Source organism: Pyricularia oryzae, chromosome 4 (assembly GCF_000002495.2).
Source record: "Pyricularia oryzae 70-15 chromosome 4, whole genome shotgun sequence".
Lineage (NCBI taxonomy): Eukaryota > Fungi > Ascomycota > Sordariomycetes > Magnaporthales > Pyriculariaceae > Pyricularia > Pyricularia oryzae.
Genome location: NC_017851.1, coordinates 4,777,792 through 4,792,626, shown reverse-complemented (window position 1 = coordinate 4,792,626; position 14,835 = coordinate 4,777,792). Strand labels below are relative to the sequence as shown.

The window sequence follows — 14,835 nt, the reverse complement described above, 5'->3', positions numbered from 1 at the left end:
ACTCATGGTATTGTAAATATGGAGTTTTTGCAGATGGAAAAGTCGCATTATGTGTAGCATCAATGCGCGGTCTTGGCAGGGGTTCCCCAGCTTCACCCCCACCACGGCTTGCGATGACGAACCCATCGCATGGCGGGGTGAGGGGTCAGTCTCGATTCTGGATGTCGCCCTAGAGAAAAATTTCATTGTTTATTTTTTTTTTCCTGTGAGGGGAATTTTTTTGGTTCTTTTTGCGCCGGGATTTCCGCAGCTTTAATTTTTCCTTTTTGTACGTGGAGCGATTGCTTTTGCACGCCTTTGAGTTCTTCTCTATACCCACTCAAAACAAGCATTCTCCCAAAAGAACCAACTTCGACTTATATACAATGGTTCAAAAACTTTACGTCAAGTACAATGATGTAAGTAGCTTGTCTAGCAAACGCAAACCTGCCTCCCTTGCGTCCCCTACCTCCCTAGACAGCCATGCGTTACTGCATGGGATAACGCGCCACCGCGACGCCGCCTCGGCCAGCCGTGTTTCTCGTTGGTATCACCACGCCTCGGGTGCCAACATCTAGAGCTGCATGTTCCCGGCCGATGTCACCAACCGTCAACGCATTGCAAACCATTAGCCGACACAGCTCGACACAGTGACGACCGCCCGCAATGCAAAAGCTAATCCTCTTCCCCCGCCCCGCCACATAGGTACACAAGCTGTGCCAGGAGTCGGCTCCCCAGATCCTCTCCGACTTCCAGCCGCAGCTGATGATCGCCATCGGCGGCGGTGGCTACGTCCCCGCCCGTATCCTGCGTTCCTTCCTCAAGAAGCCCGGCAACCCCAACATCCCTATCCAGGCCATCGGCCTGTCGCTGTATGAGCAGCTGTCGACCGACTCGGTGGAGGAGGCGCCGGGGACCAAGGTCACGCGCACGCAGTGGCTCGACCTGAGCAGCCTCGGAGAGATGAGCAACCTGCTCGGCAAGCGCATCCTCATCGTCGACGAGGTCGACGACACCCGCACCACGCTCGAGTACGCCGTCAAGGAGCTCGAGAAGGACGTCGAGGCCGCCAGGGTCAAAGCCGGCTACGAGGGGCCCAAGACTGAGTTTCAGATCTTTGTCTTGCATGTGAGTCATTTTACTTTTGGGTGCTTAAGTGGTTGGGGGTTCTTATTCGAAGGATCGGGCTAATTTATGCCGTACGGCTTTGGTTTACAGAACAAGAACAAGAACAAGAAGGGCACTCTGCCTCACGAGATGTTGGAGAATGGAAAGTACATGGCCGCAAGGACCGTCGAGGATGTTTGGATCTGCTACCCGTGGGAGGCCGCCGACATTGATGAGCACGACAGGCTAGCAAGCCTGCAGACGAAGGAGTAAATGTTACTGTTCGTCATATCAAAAAATATTTATGAACGCAATATAAGCCAAGCGACGAAAAAGTTTAGCGGTTCGGGATGACAGGGCCTCGACGCAATCTGGGTACTCTGTCAGCGAAAGGAGAGATAATAATTGCTTTTGGCCTTGCAGAAAGGGACTGTCTTTGGCTTTGCAGCACTTGTTGGCGGCTTTGTGTATTTTGTAGCGCAAAGGACGCACTTTTGTTAGGGTTTCCCTCTCATTCGCCTATGGGGGGGACAGCATTGCAGAACGGATTACATGTTGATATTTGACTCCGAGTCGGAACAGATAGGATTATAAAACCTAGCATATACACGATGCCTCGACTTCCCTTCCACACTAGTGATGGCGCATCATTTGCCTCATAAACCAACTAGATGTTCCTGCAACCTCCACATACCCAAGATGGCTCAGCCCCCAGTGGTGCCTTCGCGCTTATGCTTCTCCTTCAGCTTTTTCTCCTGCTTCATAAACTCCCTGATCCCCACTGGAATATCGCGATAGAGGTCATCACTCCACAGATCCTTGGAGATTTTGACACCCTCCGCCGGTTTCACCTCCCCAACATCCCAGTTAGTCTCAGAACCGCCACCGTCATCATCCATACTGACGACGGTAGCCTGACCGGGACTCGGGGAAGTCTTCTTCACCGACGTCTCGCTGGCAGCAGGAGCACTCGACTCAGGAGATGCACCAGCAGCCAGCCGCCTTTCCGCCTCGGCGTTGGCAGTCACCCATTCCTCCATTTCCTCACGGAACGTGTCCCAGACGCAGTTTACGCAGCCGCTCATGCAACAGTGGTCAGGCTCCTCAGGTTTTGGGGGCACCAGGACGCCGGCCACCATCTTGCCCTTCTCGCGCATCTGCCGCAGGCGCTCGGCACGTGCGGCCGGGCCGGCGAGCGGGGATCCAAACACGATGCGCGCCTTCTCGGCCGCGTCTGCAGGTGGCGGCGCTGGCGTCGGAGGAGCGGAAGGGGCTGGGGTTTCTGCTGGTTTTGCTGAAGTAGCCTTCTCCGCTGGCTCTTTAGGTTCTTGGGCCGCGGATGACGGCGGCCTCAAGGGGTTCAGGTGTCTGTATGGTGGAGGGTCGCTAAGGAGGATGTCGTAGTATCGCCCCAGGGGCATAGCCTGGTTCTCTGACGCTGAGCTCCGGGACGTAGTTGACTGGTTCCTCTGCGGCGGTAATGGTAGCCGAAGGCAACTTGAAGGTTGTTTTATTGGCAGCCTCAAGGGGCTTGCTGCCCTCGGGACAGTATTTTTGAACAAGGAAGCCATGTTGTTTGGCTTCACAAATAAGATGCTACCTTTCTGACATTTGCGTATGGGTTTATTTGGGTGGTGATGGAAATATTGGCAATAACTTTGATAATAGTCAACTGGTAGGCCTGCAGTCCCTATAACCACGATTCTTTTGGCGCGTCTAAGTTTGCTTGGTCCTGGTTTGCATAACTTGAATGGCTTGTCTTCGGTTTTACGTCATTTTGCGACCGGATTTTGAAAGCAAGTTCGAGCCGAGCTCCGCCGAAGTTGGGGTGACTGAAGCACGTGACTGGGATCTTTACCACTACTTCTAGACTAGAGAAAAGCAAATGGTCAATCTAGCATGAAAAATCTCGCAAAGATCACATTGTGACCTCCAGATTCCGCTTATGACATCTCTACATATCTCCGTCATTAGAGCCACACCTAAACCTAATGAAAGCGGTAATGGCTTGCCAAATTTCAACCATCCTGCAACGTCAAAGAGCGAACAGAACCAGACTTGCATTCAATTGGCGGTGACCTCAAAAGCTCTTGTGGGTCCAATTGACTTGGAATCGACCCACCCGCTCAAGACGCGTCGGATTGCCCAGACACGGACGTGGAGTTCAACTCAATGGGTGACAGGACAACAAACAGACGGGCAGAAAAGTGCCCCACGACAACATTTCTCTCGGTATCGCAGAGCCCATGCGCTTCCCCAAGGGCTCATGTCCCAGGCAACATGAATAGATAAAGCATTTTCCCAACCTAGCAATGGAGACATCGGCTCCGAAGCGGCGCAAACTGTCGCCTGATCAGTCCGTCGCAGTAAACAATAGCAACCAAAACAATGCCCCCGATGACAACCCACGCGACGACCACACAACCACCACCAACACCCCACCCGATCCTCCTCCAGCGGCGCCGCCCAGATCCCCCGAGCGCCCGTCGTTCGCATCACCCACGAGGGCAAGCCTAGCGCGCCACAACCCCGATGTTCTGGGTCGAAGGCAGCCCGCCGGTCGCGGCAAGTCACCAGCCAGGGGGAACCCCGGCGCGTCGCAACAACCCCCACCGCTAGATAACGCCGCCGTTGGGCCGGAAGCGCCAGATCAACACGAATCCGAGTCCCGAACTACAACCGGTCAGGCGCCAAGGGCACCGGGGGGTCTATTTGCCAAACCACGACGTTCACCAGTCCGAACACTTGCGCCGGGCACTACTGAAGAGCCGGAAGAACTCAATCCGTTCCAGGGACGGACCCTACGGCGATCTTTCCCGCGTCCTGAACAGCCTGAGCCCGAACTGCCGCAGGCACCTGGACCGCCCGACCCAATACTCAGCACGCCGCCATCTGGAATTCACAATACGCCGTCGCAGCGCCCTCGTAGGAGTCGGGCGCTCGCCGAGCGGATCAAGAGTTCGTCGCCAGTGAAGCCTAAGGCCGCTCCACCGACGCAGACATCCGACGATCAGCCGGTCACCACTTGGGATCCGCCGACCAAGACCAAGGCACAACATGGCAAGAAGGCGCATGCTGGCGGCGATGCCAGCAGTGCTGGCTCTGCACAGGCGCCCGCCCCGGCGGATGCGGCAGACTCCAGAGAAGAAAGAGCACGTAGGCGCGCCATGCGCGGCATTGAGGATACTTTAGCCGATGCGCAAAAGAAGAGAGAGCGGGACGAACTACTGGCCGAGGTTGCGCGGCTCGAAGCCGATGTCGAAGTACTCATTCAGGCGCAGAACGGACAGGTCAACGTGGATGTTGCTGTCAAGAATGCCACTGCTGATGTGTTGCGACGGTATCTACTTCCGAAGGATGAGGGCATAAGCAGTGGAGACGGTGTCTCGGCAAGCGACGCGAACTGGCTCGAAATAGCGATGAACCCAATGTCATTCCTCCCCTTCGGCAATGCCGACTCTAGCCAACTACCCAGTCTCTTTGCTCCCGAATCCCAGCAGAAGGACGAACAGCCCCTACCCACCTCCCACCACCCAATACCAATGTCCGCAGAGGACGAACTACCCTTCCTGCAGGTCTTTACCCCACTCGCCTTCACCTCCACCATCGCCATCCTTCCTCGGCAGTCTACATCCGACGCGCTCCTGCAGCAGCACACCATCTCGGTGTCTTCCACCACGCCGCCGGGCCTCTTTTCAGCGCAGATCTCCATGACAGTTAATGCGGCCACGCACCGCGTCAATTCCCTCTCCGTCCCGCGGCTAGACCCGGCCGCGGGCCCAGAGCTGGCCACAGTGGTGGCTGCCACAACTGCGCCGAAGTCGACGGCGGGGACGGGCCGCGGGCGAGACAACAACGTGTGCGTGCTGGCGTGGGCCATGGGAGAGTGGGTGCGCGTCGCGACGCGGCGGGCACGCTTCTGGCGCGTGCTCGAGTCGGAGCTCGCTAGCAAGGAGGCCATGGCTGCTGCAGTTGCGATGGCACGATCGAGGAGGAAGAAAGGCGGAGTAGATGGGAGGAAGCAAGGGGGTCGGAATGGTGGAAATGAGGACGGACAGCAGCAGCAGAACGGCAATGACGATGATGACGAGGACGACAGCAGCGATTCGTTGGGAAAGAGGTCGGATCTGTTGTCACGAGCCGAGTTGCTACCGCATATGGGGCGGACGGCCATGGAGATTGGCGTGCCCGTTGCAGTTGGCGACGATACAGCCGAGGCGTTCTCATTGAGGATACAGTGGCGCATAAGGTTCGACTGGACTGGGGAGGCGGAGAGTGAGGTGGAACTGTTGACTGGCATCCCTGGTAAATGTGAGTTTCACTCCATGCTCTGTATCATATCCCCGTATAACCCTGCTAACGTTCTAATTTATGTGCATCAGGGCGCAAGTCCGATGAACGAGGAAAGCTCTACGGCATTTCGGATTTGTTCAGAAAGCTGGTGGAGGGAGACGGTGATCCGATCTCGGCCGTTAGGGCTGTGGTGGCGTTGTTGGCTGGGGATGGTGCTTGATTATGATACCCATGTTCTACTTTGTAAACTCACAAGCGCCCGTTGGAATTGTTCTTGATTGTTGACCCAAGAGAATCTCGATCCTTGGCGACTGAACCCCGGTAATTGGTGCGAGATGGAAATACAGACGGCAAGTCGAGCTTCCCCAACTGCACGCACTTCATCCCCTGTACGAATTCCATGTGCCGTGCTTTTAGTTACGCTCAGTCTTATTTCGTAATCTACTCCGGGTCTCCCGGGTCTAGTTGGTCATTGACACGAGGAATATACGTGGTCGAATGCAGACACTGGATGAATTCCAGTCCCCTCTTCCACCCAGAGCGTGATTGACCCAACAAGACCAAAGGTCGAAGCCATGATATTATCTTGCACTGTTCTGGTCCCCCATTGCGTCTACAATCGCCAGCCCTCTAGTCGACAGTGACACCCAGCCTCCTCAGGTCCTTCTTGGCCTCCTCAATCTCGACAAGCAGCTCCTTGTGCGCCTCGGGCGTATCGTTGAAGGTCAGGACGCCCCAGCCGAGGCGACCCAGGAGAAGGGCGCCGAACGAGACGAGAACCCAGAAGGGAAGCTTGAGTGATGGCGTTAGTGCTTGTTGTGTTGAGCAATATGGAGGGGAAGTGGAAACACCGCGCAAGAAACATACCACGGGGATGACCTCAGTCTGGATAACGTCGGGCAGCGGGACGAGCTGCAGGTAGAGGCAGAGGTAGAGCTGTTTTGGACGATTTTTTTTCTCTCAAGTTAGCTCTCCGCAAATTGGTCGCGGGGTGATCAAGGGTAGGTTCGACGGGTTTGTCTCTCGTTCGTCGGATCGCCTTGGTCGGCAGGAGGGGGGAAGTTCGAAACGCACCGAAGTCGCAAGGAGGAGGATTGAGATGGTCTGCTGAGCGCGCGTCATCGTGCTTGTTGGCAGAATTTTTTATCTGCGTCGATTGACGGAGCGAAGAGGGCCGATTTCGAGGCTAAAGAGTGCGGTTTGCGGGTTTGCGTCGAATGGACAAAGGAGCGTATGGTTTGTTCTGGCTGACGATCAGGGTGCAAGGGCGGGTTGAACTTCACGTCGCGCTCTCCTTTTCCTGGTCAGCCTCAATCAAGGGACGCTTTTTCCGCTCTGCTAGTAACAAATGCTAAAGGAGGGAGGGCAGCGTGGCCAATAGAGGCAGTCAAGCTGGTGCCGGTGTCCACTTTCCAAACATCCCTGCTAGTGGCATGACCCCCACAGCGCACAGATGACGCTCTGCACCTCAACTTTGATTTCCCTAAACATGAAGATCATTTTCTTTTGGGTGTCTGTACTGTCGTGGTACCAGCAGGGTAGGTAGGTAGGCAATACCGCAGACAAGATTCGGTTGAACTTAGACTCTCTCCCACGTCTTATCTTGTTCCCGCCCGCTGTTCCAATCATCCCATCTCTTCTGCTCTTCTGCCTCCTTCTGGCCTGATTTTGATCTTTTATTTTTCAAATTAATAATGGTCCCGTGAAAGCCATTGCGGAAGAAAGTCCTGCGGAACAAAGTCCGGCGGAAGAATTCCCGGCAGTTGGACGGACCAAGGCAAGCAGCAAGCAAGGTAGGTAGGTAGGTAGGTAGACATATCCGCACTCCAAAAAAAGGCCGATTAGTCTGCATTCGGCTTCAACTCCATAATTTGTGACAAAACTCTGGGACAAAACGTCAACAAGTCGGTGAACAACAACACCATCGAGCAACAAACATGCTGTCGATCGTTCCCAGTCAGGTAACTACCAACTAGGTATGTCGTGGAACCTCGTCGACGATTATGTAAACCAACTTTAATGTATTCGGAACTTCGCCTCTACGGCAACATCCGACCCTCCTCTTCGCTTGGCGACCATTACCAAGCCTTACGACAGTATCGCATCGGTGCTCCCGCCACTTGATCCGAACATACAGTCTAGTCACGGCCTAGCTTAGTTCTAGCCTGGAGTATGACAACAGACCGCATACCAAACAGGGACTAACCCAAGACTAGGTAGGTAAACAGTTTTTTTTATAGCTTCCCCTCAATGATCAACTATGCTGACCCCCAATCCGAAAGACATCAAGGGAGTCTAGGTAGATTAGACCCTGATGTCTCTCATCTCAGCCTTGCATAACCCATGAGCTCCCCGCGATTTGTCTGTGACTTCATTGCCACCTTTGTCTCGGCTGAGCCCACAACTACGTACTGTAGTGCGTAGGTGTGCCATGAAGTTATCCAGATCTGGTCATTGCAGTAAACCACTTGTGTACTGGGAATCGAAGCATCCCGGCCTTCAAGTCTGATTGGCCTTTACAACATGATGGTATTTTTGACTCGGGACTTAAACCATCTCAAGTTCAGGCGATTTGGTTGCTGCCGCGAAACGGTTTAATGGGCGAATTTTGGTGAGAGACCAGAGCTGCAAGGGGCCGCCTTTGGAACACCCACAGTGCCGATGTCTACACTGTGATGAAGAAAAAAGCCAGAATGACTCTGGTACTAAGTTGAACGGGCTCGGCCACGTCTTCTGATTGAAGTTATGTGCAAGATGTGGCATCCTTCATAGAACTTCTCACCCCTCCTTTTTCTTGTTTTGTTCTTTTTTCTCACTGTTGCGGACGCTACGGGATGTAGTTCCTGAGCCCGTTTCCCGCAGTGTTTCAGCCTCTTACGACACATTCGCCGCCTCTCATCCCTATTACACGTCAAGCGCCATAGAATAGGGCGGCTGTTACCGTAAAACAAGGGGAGCCCGAATCAGAATAAAGCAAATATATAGGGCCAGCCAAAAAAGATAATCATGGCAGACTCGGACTCCAAAATTATGGGCGAGGGCCAACTCAGTGATATACTCGAAGCCGCCACCTTCGTCCTGCCCACCGGTCCTCTCAGCCCGTCCATCGTCTTTGGGGACTTCTCCCCTACATATAACCTCTCTTGCGTATCGGGCACCTCATCTGCGCTGATATCCCCGCCCCAATCCACCGTCGGCACAGACTACAACGACAACGATCAAGACATCGATCAAGACAACGACTACGACGCTGACACGGACGACAACGGTAGCATCATGCCCCCAGCCACCAAGAGGCAGCAGCACGAGGGAAGCAGCGGCAACGTGAGCAGCAACAATAGTAACAATCACAAGAACCAGATACGCCTGCCCATCAACGTCTTCCTGTACGGCACGCTGGCCGACCCTTACGTGCTCGCCTACTTTGCCCGCCTCCCCGGCCCGCCTCTGCTGACTGACGCCAGCATATCTGGCTTCAAGTTGATGCGCTGGGGCGGCGATGGCGCCACCACGATGACCACCACCTCCCACGGCGGGCACCCGACCGTCATCCCCGGCAACCACGACACCGACGTCGTGCACGGCAAGGTCTGGGTCTGCCATACCATGGAGCGCTTCCGCCTGCTGCAGCGCTACAAGACGAGCATGTACTCGCACACCCCTTGCTCCATCGAGGTGCACAACGGCCCCGCCGTCGGCCGCATAGTCCCAGGCCGCACGTTTTGCTGGCCCGCATCCAGGGGACTAGAAGGCCTCGAGCCCGTCAAGGGCACCACCGGCGGCCGTTGGGACCTGTCAGAGTACCACCGGTCCGACACGTACCGCATGATCCGCGAGGCCACGATATGGGTCGACACGGCCGAGACTGAGGTCAAGCACCGGGAACGCGGTCGGCAACATCCGCCCAGGCTGCCGCTGTATAGTAGCTAGAGCCAACGGCGTGAAGAAAAGGGTGTGTCGTTGACTGGGGGTGAGAGACGATGTTGTAAGATCACAGTGGTTCGGTTCCGAAACAGGGTGTACCTTTTTGGGCGTGGACTAGAGTTGAGTTTTCTATCCCCGGTCATTTGACTATCTTGACACCAACTATGTTTTGAAAAACGGTTGTTTGTCTTTACCAATTTTTTCAAAAGTGACGGCCCGCCGTTGAGACGCGCTTGTCGATGAAAAACAACAGTATAATATGATTTATTGGGTATATAATGTAAACGTTAGTTTTGTCTTGAATGAGCCACCATTGAACAAATGCTTAATGTCCACAACTCTCCAATGACATCCATACGGAAATTTCCGCAATCATGGAATTGCCATGTTCCTCTTTCATCAAACGTGGCACAATCAGAGGCCATCTGAAATCACCATTCCAACTGTCGTATCCTACACAAATCGGATGTATGTCATATTGCGGCCCAGTGCGCAAGGAGAACCGTAATTGCCAACCAGTGCAAAGGTCCGTCCGTCTCTCTTCTTGCTGTTCCATAACATCCCTCAACTCGAATGCATGTCATAGTCGAATGACCTATTACCTCGTGGGCAGGAACCTCTGAGACTTTTCATTCTGCTCGGCGAACGAGTCGGGGAATGCCGCAATGCCAGCCACTATGCCAGCAGCCATGAAGGCGAGCGAAATGATGGACCAGATGACGCCCCAGCACTGGCTCGAACCGCCGTAGCGCTTGGCGAACTGGCTGGCGTCGGACTCGTTGACTTTGCGGAGAATAAGGTCGTCGCACTAGCAGAGTTATCATGAGCAGTCAGCCCAGGGAACATTGATTGGTCATGTGTTGGGGGTTCAAGCTTGGCGTGAAGCGAGATCTCAAGAGGGGGAAAAGAAGAAAAAAAAACTCACAATATCCCAAACGCTGTACAAGGAGGACATAACGCCAATAAACAAGACAAAGAACCTCAAAGCCTGCGCGTGCGCAATGAACCAACAAGCAACCAGCAACCCAACAGCCAGCAGGACCGTGAAGATAGTCAGCCAGTCCTTCTTGCCCCACCAAAGGGTCAACAAGAAGCACACAGCCAGGACAAAGCTGACGACCTTGCTGGCGATGATATCGAACCCGCAAAAGATGAGCAGCGCGCCGATGAGCGAGCTGCCCAGGTACCCGGCGGGCAGGGTGATGGCCGAGATTCCACCACGCATCATGGTGACGCCTCCCTCACGCGGGTCCAGCTTGATGCTCTCGACCCGGCCGCCGGTGCAGCAGGCCGTGGAGGCGTGGCCGAACTCGTGGAACGCAATCACCAGCATCTTGAAGGGCCACAGGGACCAGCGCAGGAACGGGACGTTCCACAGGATCGCGATCGCGACTGTGTAGGCGGCGATGACGCCCAGCGTGACCTTTTGCGTGTCCGTCACGGAGAGGGAGCCCGGCGGCCGTTCTCGCTTGTGTAGAGCAGAGGTTTCCATCAGGTGGCGGGCCGCGAGGGGCGCGGCGGCGAGCGCGGCGGACCGGGCTAGCTTCACGGTTGAAGCGAGGGTTTCAGGTGTTGGTGCCATGGTGTGTATGTGTTGAGCCCCCTCTTTTTTCAGGTGTCGTGTGTTCTCTTTTTTTGCTTGTGTGCCCCAATTCCCTCCTCTGATGTCGTATTTCTTCGTATCGGATCCTTGGTTGTGTTTGTTCTCGAAAGGCCCTGTTTGCCGAGGAATCAAAATGTCGGAACGAACGTCGAAAAAAAGCGATCGTAGGTTTCAGGTAGGCGGCAGTTGGTTGCCAACGCGTGTGTACTGGTAAACCAGGATAAAGAACCGAGGTTGAGGTCAAAAGGGAAGACGGTAAAGGAAATCGTAAAAGAAATCACAGAAGAAACAAAACGGAAGACTTTACAGCACACAAGGAAAGAAGCAGAAGCTTGTCATGCGCCCAAGTCAAGTTCAAAACAAGGAATGACGAGAGGAGACGCGCGCGTGCGTTGTGGGGTGGATCGGATTGGGGGTGTTTTGAAGAGATCGATTCGTGGCCAGCACAGCCCAGCTTCCCCAAGTGCCTTGGAAAGTGGCTAGGCAAATCTATCGGCTACCAACCACATGGAGCAATTGAGAATTCTTTCTGCTACGTACAATTCTCGTGTCGCAAGAGTCTGTCGAATAAATTCAACGCCTGCAGCCCACATCCCGGAAATGCTGCGTCTTAATTATTTCCAGCGGGTTGACGACCGAAGCGGGCATTTACTTCGTAATTCTCGCAAATCTAAATCTACGAATGTACAGTACGAAGAACCAAATACGATAAGAGAACGAATGGGGAAAGCTCCGTGACTGCGCAAATGGCAAAATGAACACCCACCACAGCTGACGTGTTGCGAGACCACAAAAACAAAGACCCCTGCTAATCTCAACAGGGCTGGTATTGCCGCTCCTAATTAACTGAACCATCGCCTCGCACCGCAACGCAGGCTTGGCAAAATAGAAGATTGGAGCGGTCGTGGCAGTGGCAGGCTTGGCAGGGCAACATGTGCCGGGAACGTGTTGAGGGCTGTGGGCTTGTGGCGGAGCGGTAAAAATAGATGGGGCTTTGGACTTTTGGGCAGCAGCTCACTAAGCGGGTTGTGACCTCCAGGGCTGTCTTGTCTTTTTTGCCTGACTTGGCTTGTCTTGCAGCGAGTATATTTGAAGCCAGAAACAACATGCAAAACTTCACTTGACGATGATGGGATCTGTGGGTTCAATGCCGGTAGAACTTCGCATAATTCCAAAGTTGCAGACAGCAAATCGACCGTTTGAACGGCGAAAGAACGCATTGATTGCGATTGTAAACGGGCATTATCCCCCCAACCTCATCTATAACAGCACAATCAGCCCCAGCCGTACGGGCATACGAATGTAAATAGCATTTTCATCGCCCCATTTCCAACGTCATCCCAACCATGACATGACTCGTACCCACTGCTGATGTGGAGGACAGCCAGTTGTCAATCAAGGATCCCTCTACGTGGGAGCTGTTAGATAGCCCGGTGCATGAATGAGACAGGGTAAGCAGTTACAACCATAATGACAACTTCACATCATCTAGGCATGAAATTACTGTTTGTGATGAAGCAGGAGGTACCTCAAGCAAGTAATGCAGAACAAAAAAACGAATGTGTTCAGTCGGCAAGTGATGCTCGACGTTTGGTATCTAATCGTACATGCGCCATATCCCCTAAATATCAATCCCAAAAAAGACAACCCGCAGAATAAGTGAAAAAGCAAAAAAAGAAAAAGAGATGTAAAGTTTATGTGATGCGTGATGGTATCCGTATAGGTGTGTAGTAAATGATGTCGTGAATGCATTCGCTTTGCTCGTTTGCTGCGCTCGCTTTGCTGCATGGCTTTCTTCCCCCGCGTCTTCTTCAAAATATTTGAAGCCTCCTCAATAATTCCCAGAAAGTTTGCTAAATTCGTCTCAGGTATGCAGATATTGTAACCGTTTTTTTTTTGATGCGGAGAAAAAATCTTCGATAGTAGCTTGTAGGTTCGATCTTGCATGCTAAACACATTAGATTTGCTCCAACTGAAAAGCATGCATAATCCACCATTTGTAAAACTTTGTTCTCTGCTTTTTTTTTGTTCTTGTTGTATTGTATCATTTCAAACAAAGTCCAGCCGCTCCAGACCAACACCTCAGGTGATGGTTAGTTTGGAGAGGGAGCACGAGCCTAGTAGTTGGCCGAAGGACCAAACTTTTGCGCGTGCACCTTTTGCCACGCCTCGTGCTCGATCTCGTCCTGAATCACCCTGCCCTTGCGCCGCCCGCTGCCCAAGCAGCCCTTCTTGAACAGAAGCACCGTGATGCCGGCAATGACCGCCAGTCCGATCGGCACTGCGATCACCAGCGCCATCATGACCGGGTTCTTGGTTGGGTCCATGACGAAACCACCGGCCTGGCTCTGCGCCGCGTTAGGGGTTGCCAAAGGTGGTGCGCCCAGACCCTGACCAGCGTTGGGCACGCTGCTCGCCGTGGGCAGCGGCGTGGCGATGGTCTCGAGAGTCGTTGGGAGCGGTGCCAGCGGCGTCGTCTCTGGTGGCGACGTTGGCAGGATCGAGGTCGGTTCCGGATCGGGCGTCGGCGCGGGCGGCGTCGGCGTGTTTGATGGGGCAGATGTAGGTGTCGCCGAGGTCGAGGGTGCTGCGGTGCTGCTGCCCTTTTGTGTGGTCCTGGCGATGCTCGTGGGGGCTGCGGTGCTCCGGCTGCCGCCGCCGTTCCCCAGCGGCAGGGTTGGGAGCAGGTTCGGTGCCGAGGATTGAATGAGACCCGGGCCATCGGCGGCGCTGTTCCTATCTGGCGCCGACGAGGGTGAGCCCGAGGACGAAGGGGCGGGGGCGAGCAGGCCACCACGCGGAGGCCTCACTCCCTGGTTCCCATCGTTTCCGTTCCTGTTGCCACCCCTCTCCTGCCCGAGGAGAGGTACGGTCACGCTTCCGGCGGTGTCGCCGACCAGGCCTCCCACTCCGTTCAACAGGCCAGCCATTGTGATTTTGTATAAAAGGTCTGAAAAAAAAAGAGACAAAGGGGATGAAATTGATCAGATGAAACGAAGTTGAGAATGAAGAATATTCGGGCAGACCAGGTGCCACAAAGAAAAGAGTTGAAGAGAAAAAAAAGGGATGGTTATGGACTGGCCAAGAATGTAAGACCAAAGGTTGGAACGAATTGATACAATAGAAATTAAGTAAAACAAGAATGTTAATTTTCTAAAGACCAAGCCGTACCCGCCAGTGGTTTCTTGATATGCGAAGAAAAAAAAGGGAAAAGAAGTCTGAGAAGGGAACGTTAATATTGAATCAGAACTTGGACTTTGGTATGGTAGTACACAAAAGACGAAAGCCAAGAGAACGTTCCCCGCAAAAACTTCAAGAAGGAAATAAGGAAAAAAAAAGAAAGGGTGGAATAAAAGAATTGAATGGTTCAGATCGACCGGATGAAAAGGGCAAAAAAAGAAGACCAACGTCCCTAGCCGATCGTTATTTGGTCCAGCGGCAGAAGGGTGATAAGAAGAAGGGGAGGGCAAAAAGAAAAAAGGTGGGTGAATGTACAAGGCGGTCCCATGGGTTGAGAAAGAGGCTGAAAAGGATAAAAAAAGCAAACAAGTCACCCAAGAAAAAACCCGGGCTCGCCGTCGGTCGGGAACGGCATTTAGCAACCGAAAGAAATGTTTGGGGACGAGTTGCGGGAGAGCGCATCACATCCTAAATGTGGAAAAGCTCCCTTTTCTCGTCACGTTTGATAGTCGTGCTGCCGAACAGGGGTCTCTGACGGGCGATCGACAGGGGCTGGTTGGTGGTATTTTTTTTGGAGGGGCAGATGGTGCGGTAAGGGACTTTAGGGTGGATCGTGCATTTTTAGGGCGACAGATGCGAGAAATGTAGCTGAGAAACCAATAAAGGGTTGCCGCCTCGTGCTCCGGCTACACGGTTTTTTGACGATTTTGCTTCTTAAAAGTTGGTTCCCTGTCAGTTCTTCAGGTCAC

General features: G+C 53.6%; 7 protein-coding genes across 7 annotated transcripts; 3 read left to right on the top strand and 4 right to left on the bottom strand.

The window, feature by feature from the left end:
- The first annotated feature begins 165 nt into the window (after positions 1-165).
- Positions 166-1,428, top strand: MGG_10052 (hypoxanthine guanine phosphoribosyltransferase). The gene is made up of 3 exons (XM_003717406.1): positions 166-398; positions 685-1,107; positions 1,198-1,428. Exons 1-3 carry the CDS (start codon positions 366-368, stop codon positions 1,357-1,359), a joined length of 618 nt encoding a protein of 205 aa, XP_003717454.1. The 5' UTR covers positions 166-365; the 3' UTR covers positions 1,360-1,428.
- A 114-nt stretch (positions 1,429-1,542) lies between these two features.
- On the bottom strand, positions 1,543-2,827 carry MGG_10053 (uncharacterized protein). The gene has a single exon (XM_003717405.1). The coding sequence runs from the start codon at positions 2,655-2,657 to the stop codon at positions 1,791-1,793; it is 867 nt and encodes a 288-aa protein (XP_003717453.1). The 5' UTR covers positions 2,658-2,827; the 3' UTR covers positions 1,543-1,790.
- Positions 2,828-3,205: 378 nt separating this feature from the next.
- On the top strand, positions 3,206-5,830 carry MGG_10054 (uncharacterized protein). The gene is made up of 2 exons (XM_003717404.1): positions 3,206-5,397; positions 5,469-5,830. Exons 1-2 carry the CDS (start codon positions 3,399-3,401, stop codon positions 5,597-5,599), a joined length of 2,130 nt encoding a protein of 709 aa, XP_003717452.1. The 5' UTR covers positions 3,206-3,398; the 3' UTR covers positions 5,600-5,830.
- On the bottom strand, positions 5,508-6,715 carry MGG_10055 (dolichyl-phosphate mannosyltransferase polypeptide 3). The gene is made up of 3 exons (XM_003717403.1): positions 6,454-6,715; positions 6,247-6,315; positions 5,508-6,171 (listed from the first exon to the last, which is right to left on the bottom strand). The coding sequence occupies exons 1-3, from the start codon at positions 6,499-6,501 to the stop codon at positions 6,010-6,012; spliced, it is 279 nt and encodes a 92-aa protein (XP_003717451.1). The 5' UTR covers positions 6,502-6,715; the 3' UTR covers positions 5,508-6,009.
- A 1,050-nt stretch (positions 6,716-7,765) lies between these two features.
- Positions 7,766-9,455, top strand: MGG_10056 (uncharacterized protein). The gene has a single exon (XM_003717402.1). It carries the CDS (start codon positions 8,386-8,388, stop codon positions 9,307-9,309), a length of 924 nt encoding a protein of 307 aa, XP_003717450.1. The 5' UTR covers positions 7,766-8,385; the 3' UTR covers positions 9,310-9,455.
- Positions 9,456-9,486: 31 nt separating this feature from the next.
- On the bottom strand, positions 9,487-11,581 carry MGG_10057 (uncharacterized protein). Its single transcript, XM_003717401.1, has 2 exons — positions 10,229-11,581; positions 9,487-10,111 (listed from the first exon to the last, which is right to left on the bottom strand). Exons 1-2 carry the CDS (start codon positions 10,883-10,885, stop codon positions 9,902-9,904), a joined length of 867 nt encoding a protein of 288 aa, XP_003717449.1. The 5' UTR covers positions 10,886-11,581; the 3' UTR covers positions 9,487-9,901.
- Positions 11,582-12,400: 819 nt separating this feature from the next.
- On the bottom strand, positions 12,401-14,538 carry MGG_10058 (uncharacterized protein). Its single transcript, XM_003717400.1, has one exon. It carries the CDS (start codon positions 13,834-13,836, stop codon positions 13,024-13,026), a length of 813 nt encoding a protein of 270 aa, XP_003717448.1. The 5' UTR covers positions 13,837-14,538; the 3' UTR covers positions 12,401-13,023.
- Positions 14,539-14,835: the final 297 nt, after the last annotated feature.